This window comes from Pelodiscus sinensis, chromosome 14 (genome assembly GCF_049634645.1).
Source record: "Pelodiscus sinensis isolate JC-2024 chromosome 14, ASM4963464v1, whole genome shotgun sequence".
Taxonomy (NCBI): domain Eukaryota; kingdom Metazoa; phylum Chordata; order Testudines; family Trionychidae; genus Pelodiscus; species Pelodiscus sinensis.
Genome location: NC_134724.1, coordinates 43,982,362 through 44,000,041, shown reverse-complemented (window position 1 = coordinate 44,000,041; position 17,680 = coordinate 43,982,362). Strand labels below are relative to the sequence as shown.

Genomic DNA, 17,680 nt, shown 5'->3' with positions numbered 1-17,680 from the left:
AGACCCGCGTACTTCCAAAGATTTTGTAACTTTAAACTACGTCTTCTCTTTAATCCATAGCCAAGCGTTTCTGATGTAGGTCCTCATACTGCAATGAGTGCGTGATGGAGGGAGGGACTCAATGCAGGAACAAACTAGGACCTGCTGCAATTGTAACAATGGGGCATTTCTCACAGACATTTCCCCTTCCCCACCTCTAATATCATTAACTCACTGGCATTCACCTTCCTTCCCCCCCCCCCAAATCCCCCTTTTGTTCTGAAATGTGATTTGTCCTTTTCATATGTGTTCATTTTTTTAATTGTATCCTTTGGTATATATGGTTGTGACTACTTTCTTCCACTATTTGATCTGAGGAAGTGGGTCTGGCCCATGAAAGCTCATCATCTAATAAACCATCTTGTTAGTCTTTAAAGTGCTGCATTGTCCTGCATTTTGCTTCAGCTGCCCCAGACTAACACGGCTCCATCTCTAGCACTATTCTACCAATGGGGCAGTGGCGGGTCTCCCCGTGCAGAGGGGTTGCCGCTATCGCCCCCTTACCTGCGCACGCTCAGTCTCGCATGGAATGTTTAAGTCTGCCTCAGGCTGGCCCGTTGCCAGCAGCCGGGGATGAGCATAAGTCAACCCCCACCCCCACGCGGGTCTCGCGGCCGTGCGATGCGCGGGGGCGGGGCGAAGCTACGCGCCGCGCCTTGAGGGGAGGCCGCCGGCCCGAACGGGGGCTCGTTGGCCCGGCAGCGCCAGGCGCGAGGCTCTTCGCAGCCACCTGTCGCCGCCCCGCGGAGCCAGCGAGTCGATCGCTCCGGGCTCGGCTGGCCGTGCCTGCGGCGGCGGGCTGGAGAGCGGAGGGATGGCGCGTCCCTGCCCCTGAGCGGAGGTGAGGCAGGGGGCGGCAGAGCGCAACACGGGGCTGCCTTGGGTCGGCTCCTGCCGGCGGGGGGGGTGTGTGTGTCCCGCTTGGTTACACAGGGTCTCCGCCCCCCCCCCCCGCCGCCGCTCACGTGACATGATGTCGCTTCACGCGAGTCTCGCGTGAGTGGCGGGTCGGGCGCTGCGGCTGCTGCCCGGCGCCGTCTCGTTCCCTCCCCCCACGCCCGCTGCTGGGCGGTGACCAGGGCGCGCGTGTGAAAACGCAGGCCAGGCGGGGCCACGGGTGCCCACGTGAGCAAAGTCCCAACGGTCGGGACCGCCCCTATCCGGCTAAGGCGGTGGTCCCCAACCTTTCGTGGCGGCCGCGCGCCCTGAGCCTAGGGCCGGCACCGCGCATGTGCCGTGGGCCCTGGGGCGGGGCCGCCCGCGCGCCCTGAGCCTAGGGCCGGCACCGCGCATGTGCCGTGGGCCCTGGGGCGGGGCCGCCCGCGCGCCCTGAGCCTAGGGCCGGCACCGCGCATGTGCCGTGCGCCCTGGGGCGGGGCCGCCCGCGCGCCCTGAGCCTAGGGCCGGCACCGCGCATGTGCCGTGGGCCCTGGGGCGGGGCCGCCCGCGCGCCCTGAGCCTAGGGTCGCACCGCGCATGTGCCGTGCGCCCTGGGGCGGGGCCAGCCCAGATGTTTGGGCGGGCTCGCATAAATGCCCCCGCGGGCGCCATGGCAGGGCGTTGCGTTGGGAACCACTGGGCTGGGGCGTTAGTCACAGCAGCCTGGGGGCCGCTGAGAGGAGGGGACCTGACGGGGTCTCACTGCTGGGCTCCATTCCGCCCTGCCCTCTGCCTGGGCGACCTTGTCAGCCTGTGGCCTTGCCACCCAAGCACCTGTGCCCGGCTCCCAGTGGGGACAGGCCTGGGGCAGAAAACGAGAGAGCCAATGGCCAGGGGTAGCCTTGGAATCTGGATGAACGTGTTTTAAAAGGATTGTTTTAAAGGGGGGGGTTCAATGGAAGATGCTGCCTTTAGATAATATTTGTCCTAAATGTTGAGCAAAATCCCCCAAATGCATGTTCTTGTGCTACGGGACATGGCATGTTTGGTGCTGAGACCAGGCACAGGGAGGGACTAACATGTAGACCACTGATGCCTTTTGAGAGTGTTCACTGTGCTCTGGTGGCCTCTCAAAAACAGACCAACAGTGTGTATATAGATAGCCAGGGCATGCATGTTGTATGTTTTTAGGAAACTTTACTTGGGACCTATTGTGCCCTAGTTGTTCCTTCATCGTATCAGAAGGATAGCCGAGTTAGTCTTTAAGGTGCCACTAAACTAGTCGATTTAAAATTTTTTCCTGTTACAGACTAACAAAACATCCGAAGAAGTGGGTTGTGCTCACAAAAGCTCATGATACCAGCTACATGTTTTATTAGTCTTTAAGGTGATACTAGACAAGTCATTTTTTAAGTTTTTCCTTCATAATATGTTAGTATCAAGCAAATGACACAACAGAAGTATATGGAGACCTGAGTTAAACCAGGTCCATACGCAGGTGTGATGCAAAGGGTGCACAAGTACAATAGTTGCCCAAGTAAGCATGCTCTAGCTGGCCAGGGAAAGGCAGGACCACTGCCCAAGCCTCCCTCCCCCATGCTCTGACCAGCTGGGGAAGACAGGCTGAGTTCCCCACTTACTTGGGGGACCATGATGGGTGCATTCCATATTTACAAAAACACTTCCCCCCTTCCCCCCGCAGAAGTTCCTGTGTACAGGGACTTTGTCCCAATGGAGTGTGTGAGTAGAGTAGGCATGTTATTTAAATGGATGCTGAAATTAGATGCCCCACATTTTCTTTGTGAAACAAGTCAATGTACATTCTGATAGTCTAAATCAGGTGGAGAAGGCTCAGGGCCCAGCTTTGGGCTAATTGAGGAATAATTTTGTCTTAACTATTAGACTGCTCTTGAGTATATTACAAATGTTTAAACACAACTGCATTGCTCAACATGGTAGGCTATGTCCACTGACAGTGCACAATGAACATTAATGGGACAGTAGAACACAGCACACTCAGGACTACATTGTTCCAGACCCATACAGTCTTTTTTTTTCTTATCTGTACTATTCACTTTGGTGATGTATGGTGGTTAATAGAACTGTTCGGTACTCAAAATTGTTCTTAAGTATCATATATTTCGTTGCAGGCAGGGCGGAGGAGACAGACAAATAAGATGAAGCCAAGAAAATTACTGTTTTTAACGATTTCAGAATAAGAAAATATCACTCAAATGAAGCAAACCATGCAGTCTACATCTTTTTAATCTCATAATGTCAGAAGCCACATCTCCCGAAAATAAAAGACCCCGGAGAAGCTTGTCCCTTAGTAAAAACAAAAAGAATGAAAATAAGAGAAAGAATGAAGTAGCAATTAAAGGTGCACTACCCAAATCTTCAGCGTCTTCCTCTATCCTTTCATTTTTTAACAACCCTCCCCCTGCCAAAGTTACCTGCCCTTTGTGTGGGCACATGGTGCCAAAGTATGGGATCAACAAGCACATAGATGAAATATGTCAGAAGAATCAAGGAGATGGTGAAATGATTCTAGTTGATTCAGGACTTAATTGTTTTATGAGTGAGGGTCCATCAGGTATAAATCTAAACACTAGTTCTAGCCCATACTTTGCAAAGAAAACTTCAACTCCAGAGAAAAATACCAGTGTCGTTGAAAGCAACTTGTTGAAAATGAGAGCAGATGCAGAACAGCAGACTAGTCCTTACTTTAAGAAGAAAAATGCTCCAATGTGCAAGGTTCAGAATGAGCCAAGAGTGCAAATGGTTAAAAGTATCTCTTTGGGAAGCTTGTCATCTAAACTGTCCAGAAGGCACCGTATGCAGAGCAGACAATTGACAGAACAAAACTATGGGAATTCTCAAGCTGTTCACAGTGTGTGTGACAATGATACAGAAAAATGGGGCAATGAAGAGATATGTGGTGGGGATGGCTCTCAGAAAGAGAATCATTTTGTTCTGGTAGACAGCTTAACAAAAGAACTTGAAAGTCAGGGAGAAACACAAGAATGTGATAAAGAAACTCTTGTGGGGTCTGCTCATGGATTAGCATCCTCAAGTAACATTGCCAGAGATCTAGTGTCTGCTACAGGGAACACTGAGAAACATAGTTGTTCTGAAAGCATGGTGCCTCTTCTTGGCGAACATACAATGCATTCAGCAAGTTATACTAAAGAAGAGAGATTGGATGGTTCAGAAGCCAAAACGCTGGTCTCTGTTGATATTTCTTCTCTACGGACACAAGTGACATATGAGAGCCATACAGAAAACTGCCTAGTGAAGGGTAATACAGGAATGCTTCCCATGGAAGTTAGCGAAGACTTAAGAAATGAAATGATTTGTCATGCTTTTGCAGAACCTATGCAAGAGGTGGATTTTCAGAATCCTGCCAGTGACATTTTAGACAAAATAAATGGTACACTTGGTTCTACATCTGATTCTTTTGGTCACCCATATTATCTCCAGAATTTCCTGATGGTCCTGCAAGCAGTCCTAGAGAATCATGATGATCTGAGACTCTTTGATGAGCAAGATTCCAGGACTATTGCAAAGTTCTACCAATTGTCAGGTATATTTTACTTTAGTTGGTTTTTTGTTATGTTGAGTGTCCTACTCCCCGCCCCCCACACACACACAAAAGAAAGAAAGAGTAACAACAGTGATTAAACCTTGCTTAACAATCCTTGTATGGGAAGGGCAAGGTGGGTAAGGAAAAAGGTCTTATTGGACTTCTCTGTTGTTTCTGTATGGGTGAAACTGGATAGTCAGTATGCTCTGAAATCAACTCTCACAGAAAAGTGATAAAGACAAAATGCACCACGTCATCCATGGACAAATATTTTTCATAAAATGATGACTACATATCTGACTTATCAGTCTTTGTCCCCAAAGGAAAATGTATAACACTTTCAAAAGATGAACCTAAGAACATATAATTATAACTCTGCTAGATACTAAAAATCATAGTCTCAACACAGATTTTGATTTTATGGCTCACTATAAGAATGAATAACCTGCTACAGTGGTTTTCAAACTACGGATTGCTGGGTTGTGGAATGTCAAGTACTGGGTCTCATTGCTCAGGGTGATTAGGTGACCAGTGGGGGTGCTAAGGAAGGCTACCTGCCTGTCCTGGCACCATGGACTGCACTGGGCCCCAAAAGCAGCTAGCAGCAGGCCCAACTCCTAGGTGGGAGGGAGGAGAGTGCACAGGGCTCCATGTACTGTCCCTGCCCCAAGCGCTGGGAATCTGCTGCTGGCTGCTTTTGGGGCATAGTATGGTGTGTGGTGCCAGGAGAGGCAGGAAGCCTGCTTTAGCACCCGTGCTGCAGCACTTACTGGGAGTCGCTCATGGTATGCCCCTCCTGCCCCAGCCTTGACCCCCTCCCCAAAAGCCAGAGCCTCCTCCTAGTCCCCATTGCTCTCATCCTCAGCTTCACCCGGGAGCCCACACGCTAGTCAGATTATGTTGGATCATGGGCATCAACAATTTTCTACGGCTGGGTCATGAGAAAAAAAGTTTGAAAACTACTGACCTACTACAGCTCCTTTTTCTTATGATTGCAGAAATGTTAATTGCCCACTTCATTTAAAGTACTTTCTTGCAGATTCTCTTTACGCCTTATGCTTAACCATCTGTCCCACCTTTTATTTAGTTGTGACACCTTGGATACCTTTTCCAGACACGAAGACAAACTCTCACAAGTTTGTCTCTTCCACCAAGAGAATTGGTCCAGTACACGATATTACCTTACTTACCTTGTCTGTCTCATACCCTAGGACTAACATGTCTATACCTATACTACAGACAACATATATTGGAAAAGTAATTTTCATTTTGACCCAGTGATATTTGTATGAAATGAAAATAAATTTAAAAATCTATCCTGTTAGAATTCTGTAGCATCATGTATAAAACAATATTTTAAGCTGAATAGCAATTTGACTTTGGTAACATATATAAAAGTTTGTTAGGCACATGTTGTCATGATATTTTTAAGCTTTTTAAAAATATTATGAATTCTGGAGTATGAAACCCTCTATTTTGTACATTTGGATATGACCCTTACTGCAGCATGGTCTCCTCTCTGATCAGCATATGGAGTTGGTGAATATCACAAGTATAGGGCTAAAAGTAGCCTCCATCTGGGTGATGCTCTATCAACCTTCAATCCTGCCTTCCTGAATTACACTGTATGTGTAGCACTTTCTTTAGTCTGAGTGACTGGACAGTATGAGGGCAATTGAGGTCTACATGAAATTCTCTGGTCTTATGGGATGCTCTAGTTTCAGTCCCTCTACAGTGGTCATAATCTCTCTTAATGTCCTCCTCTCTTACTTACCTTGATTGATAGATTGCTTGGACCTAAACTCTTGAGTATTTTACAGTAAGAACAATCCACACAGATCCATACACATCATAAGCTACTGGCTTACAGACTGTGGAGGAAGAAATCATAGCAATTCTAATCTTCTTGCAATTAGAGGTAAACAGCATTCTGGTGCCTATTCAGATGAGTAACAACTAACAGTAAGAAACATGTGATTAGTGATGATATTGACATCAGTAGCACCTCTTTCCCTCCAGAAACTTCAGACTGGAAGTTATGGGAGTTCCGCATCAGTTTTTTTATTGTTGTGGTTCTCTCCAGAGAATGCTGCTCAAAGTGGAGCTGGCACCTTGTCGTGTTTACAGATAGCTGATCATCAAATTTCCAGAGTGCTTAAGTTTTGTTGTAATGAGATCCCAGTATAGTGTTTGGTCCCCTTACCATGCACATTAGTTTTGGGTGTATAATAGGTGACTATTTCCCCGATCGAACTTTTGCATTGCTATCTATAGTGAAAACATCAAGGAGTCCTGTGGCACCTGAAAGACTAACAAATTTATTTGGGCAAAAACCATTTCATCAGATGCACTGGAATAAAAATTACAGAAGGTGTGTGTATTCCGCTTATCTACTCGCCTGTGGCAAGTAGACTTCAGCCGGTTGCCCTGTTCACTGGCGGTTCACACATGCGCAGTGCAGGGCTGGCGAGTTGTTTTCGCTGCAATAGTCGAGCCGTGTGTATGCACACACACACTAGTATAGCAAAAGAAGGGAGTTGCTTATTAAGTGTAGTACCGTGTTAATGAGGCCAGTGTTAACGAGGCCAGCTGGGACCCCTCACAGACGGGGGCTGCTGCCAGAGCAGCCTCCCCTGGCCACTGCTGCCACAGCAGCCTGGGCTGGCCGCGAACAGAGGCTGCTCTGCTCCCCTGGCCGCCTCTGATAGAGGCAGCAATGTGTGTGTAGGGGGGAGGGGGAAGCAAGCAGCACTGTGGAGATGGTGCTAGGGAGAACTGGCTTTTAAACTGGCTCTCCCCAGCACCACTTCCTGCTTCCCCTCCCCTGCCCCCACTGCCTCTGATATAGAGGCTGTGGGGGGCGGGGGAGGAAGGCAAGTAATCAACTAATTGACTACTCTTTTACATCCCTAGTAGTAGGGTGCAAACCACATTAGTTACTTTGGAAACTCTGGAATAAACCCTGAGAATAGATCACAGCAGTTTCACTTGCTCTTTTATACAGAAGAAGCCTTCTTGTCTTTTGCAGTGTGCAATCTGAACATTTCCCCCGAGATCTTAGGGAATTTAGAATAAGTGTTACTGCAAAGCAATGCTGATAAATAATCTGTGGTGCCATACCGTCATAGTAAAATGGGATTTCATTTTCCCTAGTCTAGTAGGTGGAATATGATGAATCACTGAGAAGTGTTGCTGTGAGAAAGTGACTGGATACCATTAAAGTAACAGATAATTGATTGCCTTTAATCTGTTTTTTCCAATATTTGTTAAAAGCTCAAACTTCGTGCCTGTTCCCTATTATCAGTTCTTGCTGCCAAAGCCTGTGTTGTCATTTAAACAAAGTTTTAAAGAAAGTCAAACCACTGCTGGAAGTAGCTGATCGCGCACACAAAACCAGAGTTTGTTGAAGTGCTAGACTAGCAGCAGTCTCTTTTTGTAAGTCCAGAGAGAATATTTTCTACATTTCAGTTTATCTAATTAGCTCTGTTTGATCTTAATTCAAAGTTGAGAAACTGATTGATCATTGAAAACACAGGAAATCTTGCTTTTCTCTTGTAATCCAAGAATGAAGACTAGTTATAAGATGTTAAGATCTACTAGTTCTAAGCTTTTGAGGGCATGGTAACCAGAAACAATAAATTCAGTTAATTAACTAGAGATAATATTTCGTTAATTTTAACTTCAAAACATTTTTAATGAACTTTTCTTCTGATATATAGAATCCATGTAAGGTTATTTTATTTAAATATTTTTTAAAAACCTGGTTTTATGCCTTTTTTAATTGCATTGACACAAATCACAATTAAAAAATGTATAAGCTAGTAAATAAGAGATTGCTTTTTCTTAATGTAATAATATAAAAATTAGGATTCTGAATAAATGTATGTTACTATTGTGTAACTGCTTAAATGCATGTATAAAATTATATATATCCTTTTGATTAGCAAAAAGTAGTAAGGACCAAATTTAGTGTAAAAGTAGGTTTTATTGTAAATCACCATGTTTTTTAGGAAACTAGGTAAAAAATAGAAATGCAAAATAGGATCAAAATTCATTATTTAGATTAAAGTTTCTGGCTTGCTGATTTAAATTATTAAAATTGGGGATTTACATTGCTTTGATTTAAATCCATCCACTCTGGTGCAAAATCATATTGCTTCAATAAAACTATATATTGGAAAAGGCCATTTTCTTGTTGCTGTATACATGTGTAATTCATTAGTTAAGCTATTTGCATAGTGTATATATACTTTACTAATTCATTAGTTCCTGCTAAACTTCATCTCTGATTTCTTCAGTTGAGGGCTTTTTATATATGGAAGTATATTAGCACTAGTTAATATAAGGAGTTCAGACAGTATTCCCCTTCAGTAGTAATTTATTTTACAGTGTATGGTTGCTATCTGTTCCGCAGTGAGCTTTTTTAGCTGCAGTGATCATTATTCAAGAGAATTAATGTATTTTTAAAGGTAAAATTCCTTTTAAAGCAACTTTTCATTTCCCTCTTTCTTACGCCAGCCTTTACAAAAAAAGAAAGTGCTTTGTGTTGGAAAAAGGTTAACTATCCTTTTGTGTAAGCAAAGAATGCAAAAAATCTGATGGTGTTTTAAAAATGTTGAGCAGCTGAAAACCTTTGAGTTGTTTTTGAGTTCTAAAATAATACACTATAGTAGCAGTTAATGTAAAGGTGTGTTGCCAAACTCTGTAGGCTTAAGCCACATCCTACTTTATTTGGATAATTTTGGCAAGGAATGTTTCTTTTTTAAAAAATTCCATATCTCTATTGGAAAAAATTAAAATACCATTTTGGTAAAACACCTTAATAAGCTCCTCTTTCTAGTCTTTAGCCAAATGACATGTGCCCATCCTGGACAAACACATGTTCCTACAGACATCACTGGTACTAATGCATAGTCAGAGATCTTAACAAAGGAAATATGATTGCCATTTATGCTTCATTAAAATGCAGTGGAAAATAATCACCATGTAATCACTTTCCTCAGGGTTTCTGCATCTTTTCTCAATTATATTTTCACTTAAAGTGAGAATGTTTGTTTCAGCTGAATATCTGAAACTTCTTTTCATGTGAGTGAAGCCATCTTAATAACAATAGCAACAACAAAAACCTAGGTGATATGCTGCAGAATACGAAGCTTGAGTAAGTATTAGCACAGGACCTTTTATGCTGCTCTCTGCCTTTCAAATCCCTTCTAGATAAAGCAATCTTTCCGCTACAGTTACTGAATTTCAGAGTTAGTTTTGTCATTTTCTGGGGGGTGGGGGGAAGAATGTGTAGGACACTGTTGTGCATGTCAGCATTTTCTCTCTCTCTCTCTGCCCCTGATTTGCAAAGAATCAAAGACACTTCAAAGATATTGTAATACCACCAGGGAAGTGAGAACTTGGGCCTTTGAATATAATTTTCCCAGTGGAATGATCCATCTAATTTATTGAGAGACATCAGGCAAAAAAAAGTCTGAAGGAGAGAAGTAAACGTATAGCCCAAAGAAATGTTTAATAAGCATGTATAAGTTAGCTGCCATTTTCTAATTGTCAGAACTGATGGTGTTTAAATTAATATGTCTATTTTTATTACTGATCAGTTATAGTTGAACAGGAAAAGGCAGAGAGGTAATCTGTTTAGAAGCTCATCAGGAGTCAGAAAACTATGTGCATACTGGGGATGTGACCGAGGAGATGATTAATTGATAAGCGTAGGTTTATCGGTTAATCTGCTCGATGCGTCCCCCCCTTTCTGCCTGAAGCAGGAGCCAATGCTGCAGGGAGCTGGCTTAAAAGCCGGTTCCCTCCAGCACCAGCCCTCGGGTGCCTTCTCCCTCCCCCACTGTACTGCTGCTTCTATCAGTGGGAGCAGGGAAGGCTGTTTCATGGGGTGAGAAATAAATTATTTTCCTGTTCTGATGTTCCTGTGTAAGTACATGGCTGTACTGTTAGATGCTGCTGACACATCTGAGTAACTTTACATGTGTGAGTAGTCCTGATGTGGGATTTCTTGAATATAGAGTTACTTACCATGTTAGTAAGTGTTTATAGCACCAAGTTATTAAAATATAAGCACTGTGGAGCAGGAACCTTGTTTTATATTTTTAAAATACCTTAGAATCATAGAATACCAGGACTGGAAGGGACCTTGAGAGGTCATTGAGTCCAGTCCCCTACCCCTATGGCAGGACCAAATACTGTCTAGACCATCCCTGATAGACATTAATCTAACCTACTCTTAAATATCTCCAGAGATGGGGATTCCACAACCTCCCTGGGGAATTCCCTAGGCACCTTATACACCTATGGCATATGAATGAATAGTCATTATTTATTTCCTTTTATTTGTCTGGGCCTTTCACACAGCAACAGAGTAGAGAATTTTTGTTAAATAGGAAAATGTTATTGTAAAACCAAAAATAAGTCACCTGGCAAGCTGATGCTATACGTATACCTGAAATTACATCTGTGTTTTTTTTTAAACAACTATATTTCAGATTGATTATATCTTTCAAAGGCAGGTTGATGCCAGCCTTATATTGTTTAACTTACATTCTTCAATATCTGTAGACAATAAGGTACTATTTGGCCAAGTGATTTGTTTCTATCTTTCAGTTAAACCACAGATCCAAATGGAAAATTTCATAGTTAAGAGATGTCAGATGGATTTTTGACACTTCTTGGAAGACTTTTATCCTGTGCATGAGTAAATGGATTGAGATAAGATGTATTTTACAAGTGACAGATCTGGTTCTGATATTTTTCATGCTGAAAGAAAAGAAAAATTTGCTCAGACCAGCCATCTGAAAATTTGAGATATAAGAATTGTTTCTCAGTAGGAATAAATTGCAAAACCCACTTAAAGATATGTTACCATTTTTTTTTTCAAGTGTGTATGGAACTTGCACATTAAGCCAAAAATAGGCTATTCCCTTTGTAAAGTCTGATCCAAAAAACCTGTTTCCATTGACTTCAGTAAGTTTTGGCTAAGGTTATATATAGTACCTCATTTTGGTTAAAATTATTAAAAAATTAGATCAGGCTTGGACAGCCAGAATGAGGCACAATATTTCTACTTCGAAATTTGTATAAAAATGGCATATTCTTATTCAGGTCTGTCCCTGGGTTTACTTGGAATCATCTCCATTTATTTTAGAGGCAGTGGTGCAGATGGTGCCATAAGTTAACTGTGAGGGCAAAACTTGACTTTAAAACAACACTTAATTCTTGTTAGTTGCCCCAGGATGTGAGTGTGTGCAAAGTTTGGTTAATTTCCAGCATCAATGGAATTCTAGTTTACCCTTGTGTCACACAATCAAAGGTAGTCTTATCTGCATGATCCTGTCAAAACCACTGGGATTTTGTGAGTCTGAGGGCATAATTTGCTGGCAGAGGAGCTGCCCAAGTATAATTGGCGTTATTTGGCCTCTAAATACTAGTGTTGATACATGAAAAGGAAAGAAACACGTTTAACTTTCTGATTCCAGGCAATTTAGCAGTTAGCAGTTAAAACATCTTTTTACTGACTTAATCAGATTAGCTTTTACCTAGAGTCACTAAGTTGCTAACGCATGTCATTAAAAAAGTCCTTTTTCAGAGCAGAATTGCAATTTAAGTTGAGATCTATTAAATATGTATGGCTTAATAAATATCTGTATTTGGCAAAAATAAGGATCTGAAGACCCCATTCAGAGGCAGATCAGATAATGCTGTGGGTATTGTATAAATACATAGATCTGCATTTACTGATGGGCAAAAAATATACACATTGTTGCAAAACCACAAAGGTCTGTTGAAAAGAAACTGGCATTTAGGCCAACATTTCAAACATACTTAGGCTGATTAAGTAGATAAAGAATGTAAGCATCTGGGTTATTTAAGTTTGAACAGTTAAGTTGCCATTTAAAAAAAATGCCAAAATTCTTGAGAGGTTAACATTGCATATACACAATATATTTTTAATGACCATTCCATTAGTTTTGAAAGCCCATATGCAAAGCCATGCTTGGCATGTTATTTCAAAGGCTAAAATCTGATAATTTACTGAATCAACCTATAAAAAAATCTTAAAGTTGCCTATCTTCTTTTAATAGTCCAGCTGCATCAGAGTAATTTTTGTAGATATTAGGGATGTTAAAATGTGTTTATTTTGTTAAACCTGTGCCCACTGAAATTTTCAGCGGGTACACGTTTACACATGATGGTGAGGAGGTTGCTCCAGGGGAGCTGGTGCGCATGGGCTGGCTCCCGCAGAGCTGCCTCTGATGCAGATGGGAGGCTGGGGGGGCTTGCATGTAACTGTGAAGGTTACCTGATGAGCCCAGGCTCATTGGTTAACTCTTTACTCATGTACACTATCACATTCCTCCTAGGTATATAATGCAACTTTTTATGCTTTAATGATTTTTTTTTCTCTTTCTTGGTTTCCATACAAACAACAGCTAGTGGACAGAAGTTATATGTAAGACTTTTTCAACGCAAGCTGAATTGGATAAAAATGAACAAAATAGAATATGCAGAGATCAGTGCAGATTTGTCGCCAGTAATTGGAGAACTGGTTGAAGCAGGCTTTCTTCAAACAGGTATGGGAAATGACTGCAAGTTCTTAGAATTAAATTCTCTTCTCTTGCTGCTGCTACCAGTCTTGTGTCTTGGCGTGGCCAGTTATTGGAGTCACGTTCAGGAATATTTTAGTTGAGCCATTCAGGCAGATTGGCATCTTGCTCCATTAAGTTAATAACAGGAGTTAGTAATTCAAATCAGTTGAAGAGGGAGAGTTGGGCAAGATTATTTTTTTGGGGGGGAGAGGGGGACAAGCACGCTAGATTTCAATTGCTAGTACAAGAAGATAACTTTTATCTTCTATTTTCCTGGGCTGTCAATTTAATTCAAATTTAATTCAGCCAGATTTCTGTATACTTGTATCTTGTTTTGAAATTGCCGTGGAATTTTCTTGACTGTTGCACTTCTGTTAATTATTAATTACTAATTTTAATTTATTCAAATATTCCCCCCCATTTAAAATATTTGAGGTAGCGTACACATTTTTTAAAAACACAATACAAATATATATACAAATTTAAAATATGAGACCCCAGAGGGGCATAAAACCTGCTAAAAACATATAGAGAAGAGGAACATACACATACAAACTCAAACTTTAATAAAAGCATGAATAAAAAGAGTGGCTTTAGCCTGATGCCGAAACAATGCTAGCCTTGGCACCATGTGAATATTCTGAGGAAGAGATTTCCACAGCCTGGGAGCAAACGCTGAGAAGGTCCTGTTCCGCATAGATGTTAATCTTATCTCCACAAGTGGGGGAACTCGAAACAAAGCCCACCCAGTTGACCTCAATCCCCAGGCAGGTTCCTATGGGAGAAGACGGTCCTTCAGATACCCTGGACCCACCCATTTAAGGCTTTATAGGTCATAACTAAAACCTTAAATTGTGCCCGGAAACATACCGGAAGCCAGTGCAGCGGTCGAAACACTGGCATAATGTGCTCCGCATAACGAGTATTAGTTAAGACTCGAGCAGTTGCATTCTGGGCCAGTTGAAGTTTACGAAGGCTCTTTAGAGGCAGCCCCACATAAAGTGATTTACTTTAATGATAAAGTAAATACATTTGAAACTATATTTGGTTAGTTAAATTACTAGCCTATCGTTTTTTCATATGTAGGTATCCAGAAAATTCTGTGCTTTAAACTATCATGTAATATTTTGAATGCATAACTATTTTCTGTGTATCTACAGAATCTGAATTAGAAGACCTTTCCGAGGGGCTGGACTTGCTTTCTGTTCTTGAGCTAAAAATATTAGCAAAGACCTTTCACCTGAAAAATCCAAATGGTCAGAAACAACAGCTGGTGGAGGACTTCCTCAAGCTGGCAAAACAGCGTTCGATCTTCAGCAGTAATCAGGCTGGTATTGGCGCAGTGATTTTGAAAAGGTACTAGTCAGCTTTTTACTTCTGCAGATTAATATAAATTATTCTTGAGAAAACAGCTTTTTTTGGCAGTCCTTAAGAAAAAAGATGGCAGGCCAATTGCCACTCAGTGCACCAGCACTGAAACTCTGTTCTCCTCCATCACTAGTCATCCATCATCATGTCCCTGTCTCTTGTTTTCTTCCCCCTCATCCTTACCCGCATATCTCCCCTTTCTTCGAGTTTGGATCATTTTCAAGAGCAAAACCTTTGGGGTGGGAATAGCAGCTCTGATTTGGCTCCCTTTATTCAACCTTTCTGGGATTAGATTCAGTTGTATCTGCTTTGCTACCACACAAGGTGAAGATGATCTGTAGAGAGATGGAGGAGGGCATATTATTGAATGTCACTGTGTAAGATTCCATGCTAATGACATCCTTCACTCCTGTTCCCAGAGATCCCGTCTCTTCTGGTGAAGGCAGAAGTCTTTTTCAAATTTTGTGCTTTGGACAAGTGTTCACCTCAAAATATTTCAATATCTCTCCTACCAGTACCATACCTTGCACGTTACCCAAAATAGCCCTTAACATTTGTGATGGTTTTTGGGGTGCCCATGACTGTGTCACCTTGGTACTCCTCTTGCCTTCAGTGAGAGGGTTATTTGCTGCTGCTTAACTGCCAGCTCTCTGATGCCATGAGCCTGTTAATCTCCTGTGGGCTGTTAGTGCTTACTTTGCCTAGTAAGTTAACAGAAGGTGAACCCTAGTCCCCGAACCTCTTTGAAATGTTCCCCTGTATTGTCCAGCTTTTAACCACAGAACATTCACAAAATGCCAGGTCTGCTATTCCCAGAGAAACAATGTACACACCAGGTTCAGCTTTGGATCAGCTCTTTGTATGATGGGGTTTCCGTTTTGTTGGCTTATAGCCCTTAACTTACATGTCATCTGAGAGGTGATTAAACCAACAGGTTGTTTGTATCAACCACTGACCGATCTCCTCCCAGAGGATCTCCAAATGGATCATAGACCTACCTGCATAACTTTGTGCACGTGCCACCGGGGCTGTGGTGACATCAATGGCTTATACACAAGACATCTCATTGTCCGATATATGCAAATCGGCCCCCTGGTCCTCCACTCACACATTTTTCTACTCGCTATGCCCTGGACCCTTCGTGTCCAGAGAAACCGCATTCGGACACACAATCCTGACTGCAGCCCAGAAGGGCATTACACTGTCCAAAGCTCCCACTTCCAGTGGATAAACTGCTTGGAGTCACCTAAGGTGGAGCACCCACTGGGATATTCCTCAAAGAAGAAGAGAGGGTTACTCACCCTCTGCAGTAACTGACATTCTTCACGATGGGTGTCCCTGTGGATGCTCCATCACCCACCCTTTCTCCCCTCTGCTTCGGTACTATCTCCTTATTTCTCCCGGGCAGAGAAGGAACTAAAGGGATCAGATCTTGTGCATGCCTAGCACTGTAGCACTTCTGCACATGTATGACCTAGCTGTCAAAGCCACTGCTATCAAAAACCTTCCGGCCAGGCACACTGCGATGCCAAAACACCTAGGGTGGAGCACCCACAGGGACACCCATCTCGAAGAACATCAGTTACTGCAGAGGGTGAGTAACTCTCTTATATCACAAGGTTCATTGATGGCAGTGCTACGTGTAGAGGTGGGGGTCAGAGGAATCAACACTGGCCAAACAAAAAAAAAAAAAAGGCAAAGTTAGGCCCTGATATTTATGCATGTGAGCAGTCCCATTGTTCTATATGGAACTGCTTATGATTAGCAGGATTGAGCCTGTGTTAAGAAATGTTACTTTGAAACTTGCAAGATGTAATCACAAAAAAGGGGTGAGGAGTGTTAAAATACAACAAATTACTAAAATAAGAACTTGAAAGCATCTTTGAGAGTTGCACTTCATTACATTTTTTGAAACGCTTAAGATTAAGGACTTGTGGACTCAGCTTTGTTACTGTGTAAGTGTAGATGATAGCTAAAGAAATTATGAGCTGGGTAGGATCTGTTAACAACTGTTTTAAAAGAATTAGGGTATACATTTATTTTTAACGAGTGTATTTGTGCCTTCTAGATTTGTTCTCGTTACTTGGAAAATCTGTACAATCTTTTTCCTAAGTCTTGAATCCTGAGAGACAGATATTTTTAAATAAAGTTAGGAAGTGCCCTAGTTTTTTGTCATCTTGCTGTTTCCATTATAGTTTCCAGTATTATTTACAGGTGTCTGTGCCTTCCTTTTTCTTGATTTCCCCCCCCCCCCCCCCAATTATTAAGAAAGAGGGCTGAACCTTCTATATTGCTGGGGGATGGTTATTACCCTTGAGTTTCTTTACTTCTAATATTGCTCTTGTAATTCCCTCCTCCTTTTTCCCTCTCTCTCCTTTTCTTCCTCCCCCTCCCTCATGCCCCTTTTATTGCGGGGACTGCATTTTAACTTTGAAGTTTAATTTCCAGATTTTTATCTGCTTCAATAAAAATCTGTAATAAGGGCTTAAATATAAAATCTGAATGTGTTTGCATATAATAATAATTAATGCTTTGCACCTCTACTGAATTGTCCATATGAAAATCTCAAAGCATTTGGTCTTGCAAGTCCTCAGACTCAGAGAAGTGAAAGGATATATTTTCAAAACTAGCCTCTTGATTTTCAGTGCCTTCAATTTTGAGTGTTCCACCTTAGGATATGATCTTTACTGACTTGCCCAAAATCACACAGCAAATCATTGTCAAAATGAGAGAATCTTGCTTTTTGTAGAGCATTTATATAATCATGTTATTCCCTATCGCGGTTATATTTACCTGTGAGGCTAGCTTTGCTATGTACTAAGTCCCTATATTGAGCTTTTCATTAGAGACCATGTATACTATGTAGTTTCTCAAGCTCCTTCATACTGTCGAAAAAATCAAGCTGTAAATAATTGTTTTGGAAGTAAATTACATCTGGATGAATCTTTTGCTTGGCTTTCTAGGGTAAAGGACCTTTTTGGGAAGTCTGTCAGGGTCTGTAAAGGCCCCCGAGCAGTATTCTCTCGAGTTCTACTATTGTTCTCACTGACTGATTCAATGGAGGATGAAGAAGCAGGTAGTGGTGGCCAAGGCCAGCTTTCCACTGTGCTTATGGTAAAGATGGGTCGTACAGTGTTTCCTAGTTATACAGTAAATAGGAAAACTTCAGTCTTCCAGGACAGAGAAGATCTCCTCAGGTGAGAGCAATTTT

At 42.2% G+C, this 17,680-nt stretch overlaps 1 protein-coding gene across 4 annotated transcripts in view; it reads left to right on the top strand.

Moving 5' to 3' along the window:
• Positions 1–690: 690 nt before the first annotated feature.
• The window catches only part of FAN1 (FANCD2 and FANCI associated nuclease 1), a 40,124-nt gene continuing 23,134 nt past the window's right edge, over positions 691–17,680 (top strand). The window contains exons 1-5 of one of the 4 annotated variants that reach the window (XM_006136868.3): positions 691–880; positions 3,069–4,501; positions 12,946–13,086; positions 14,262–14,457; positions 17,433–17,666. In XM_006136868.3, coding sequence (XP_006136930.2) covers positions 3,193–4,501; positions 12,946–13,086; positions 14,262–14,457; positions 17,433–17,666 — 1,880 coding nt within the window. In that variant the 5' untranslated portion in view covers positions 691–880; positions 3,069–3,192. Of the gene's footprint in view, positions 881–1,033; positions 1,183–3,068; positions 4,502–12,945; positions 13,087–14,261; positions 14,458–17,432; positions 17,667–17,680 lie in introns of those variants that run through there. The other 3 variants (XM_006136866.3, XM_025178326.2, XM_075897711.1) reach the window with 3 other exon arrangements.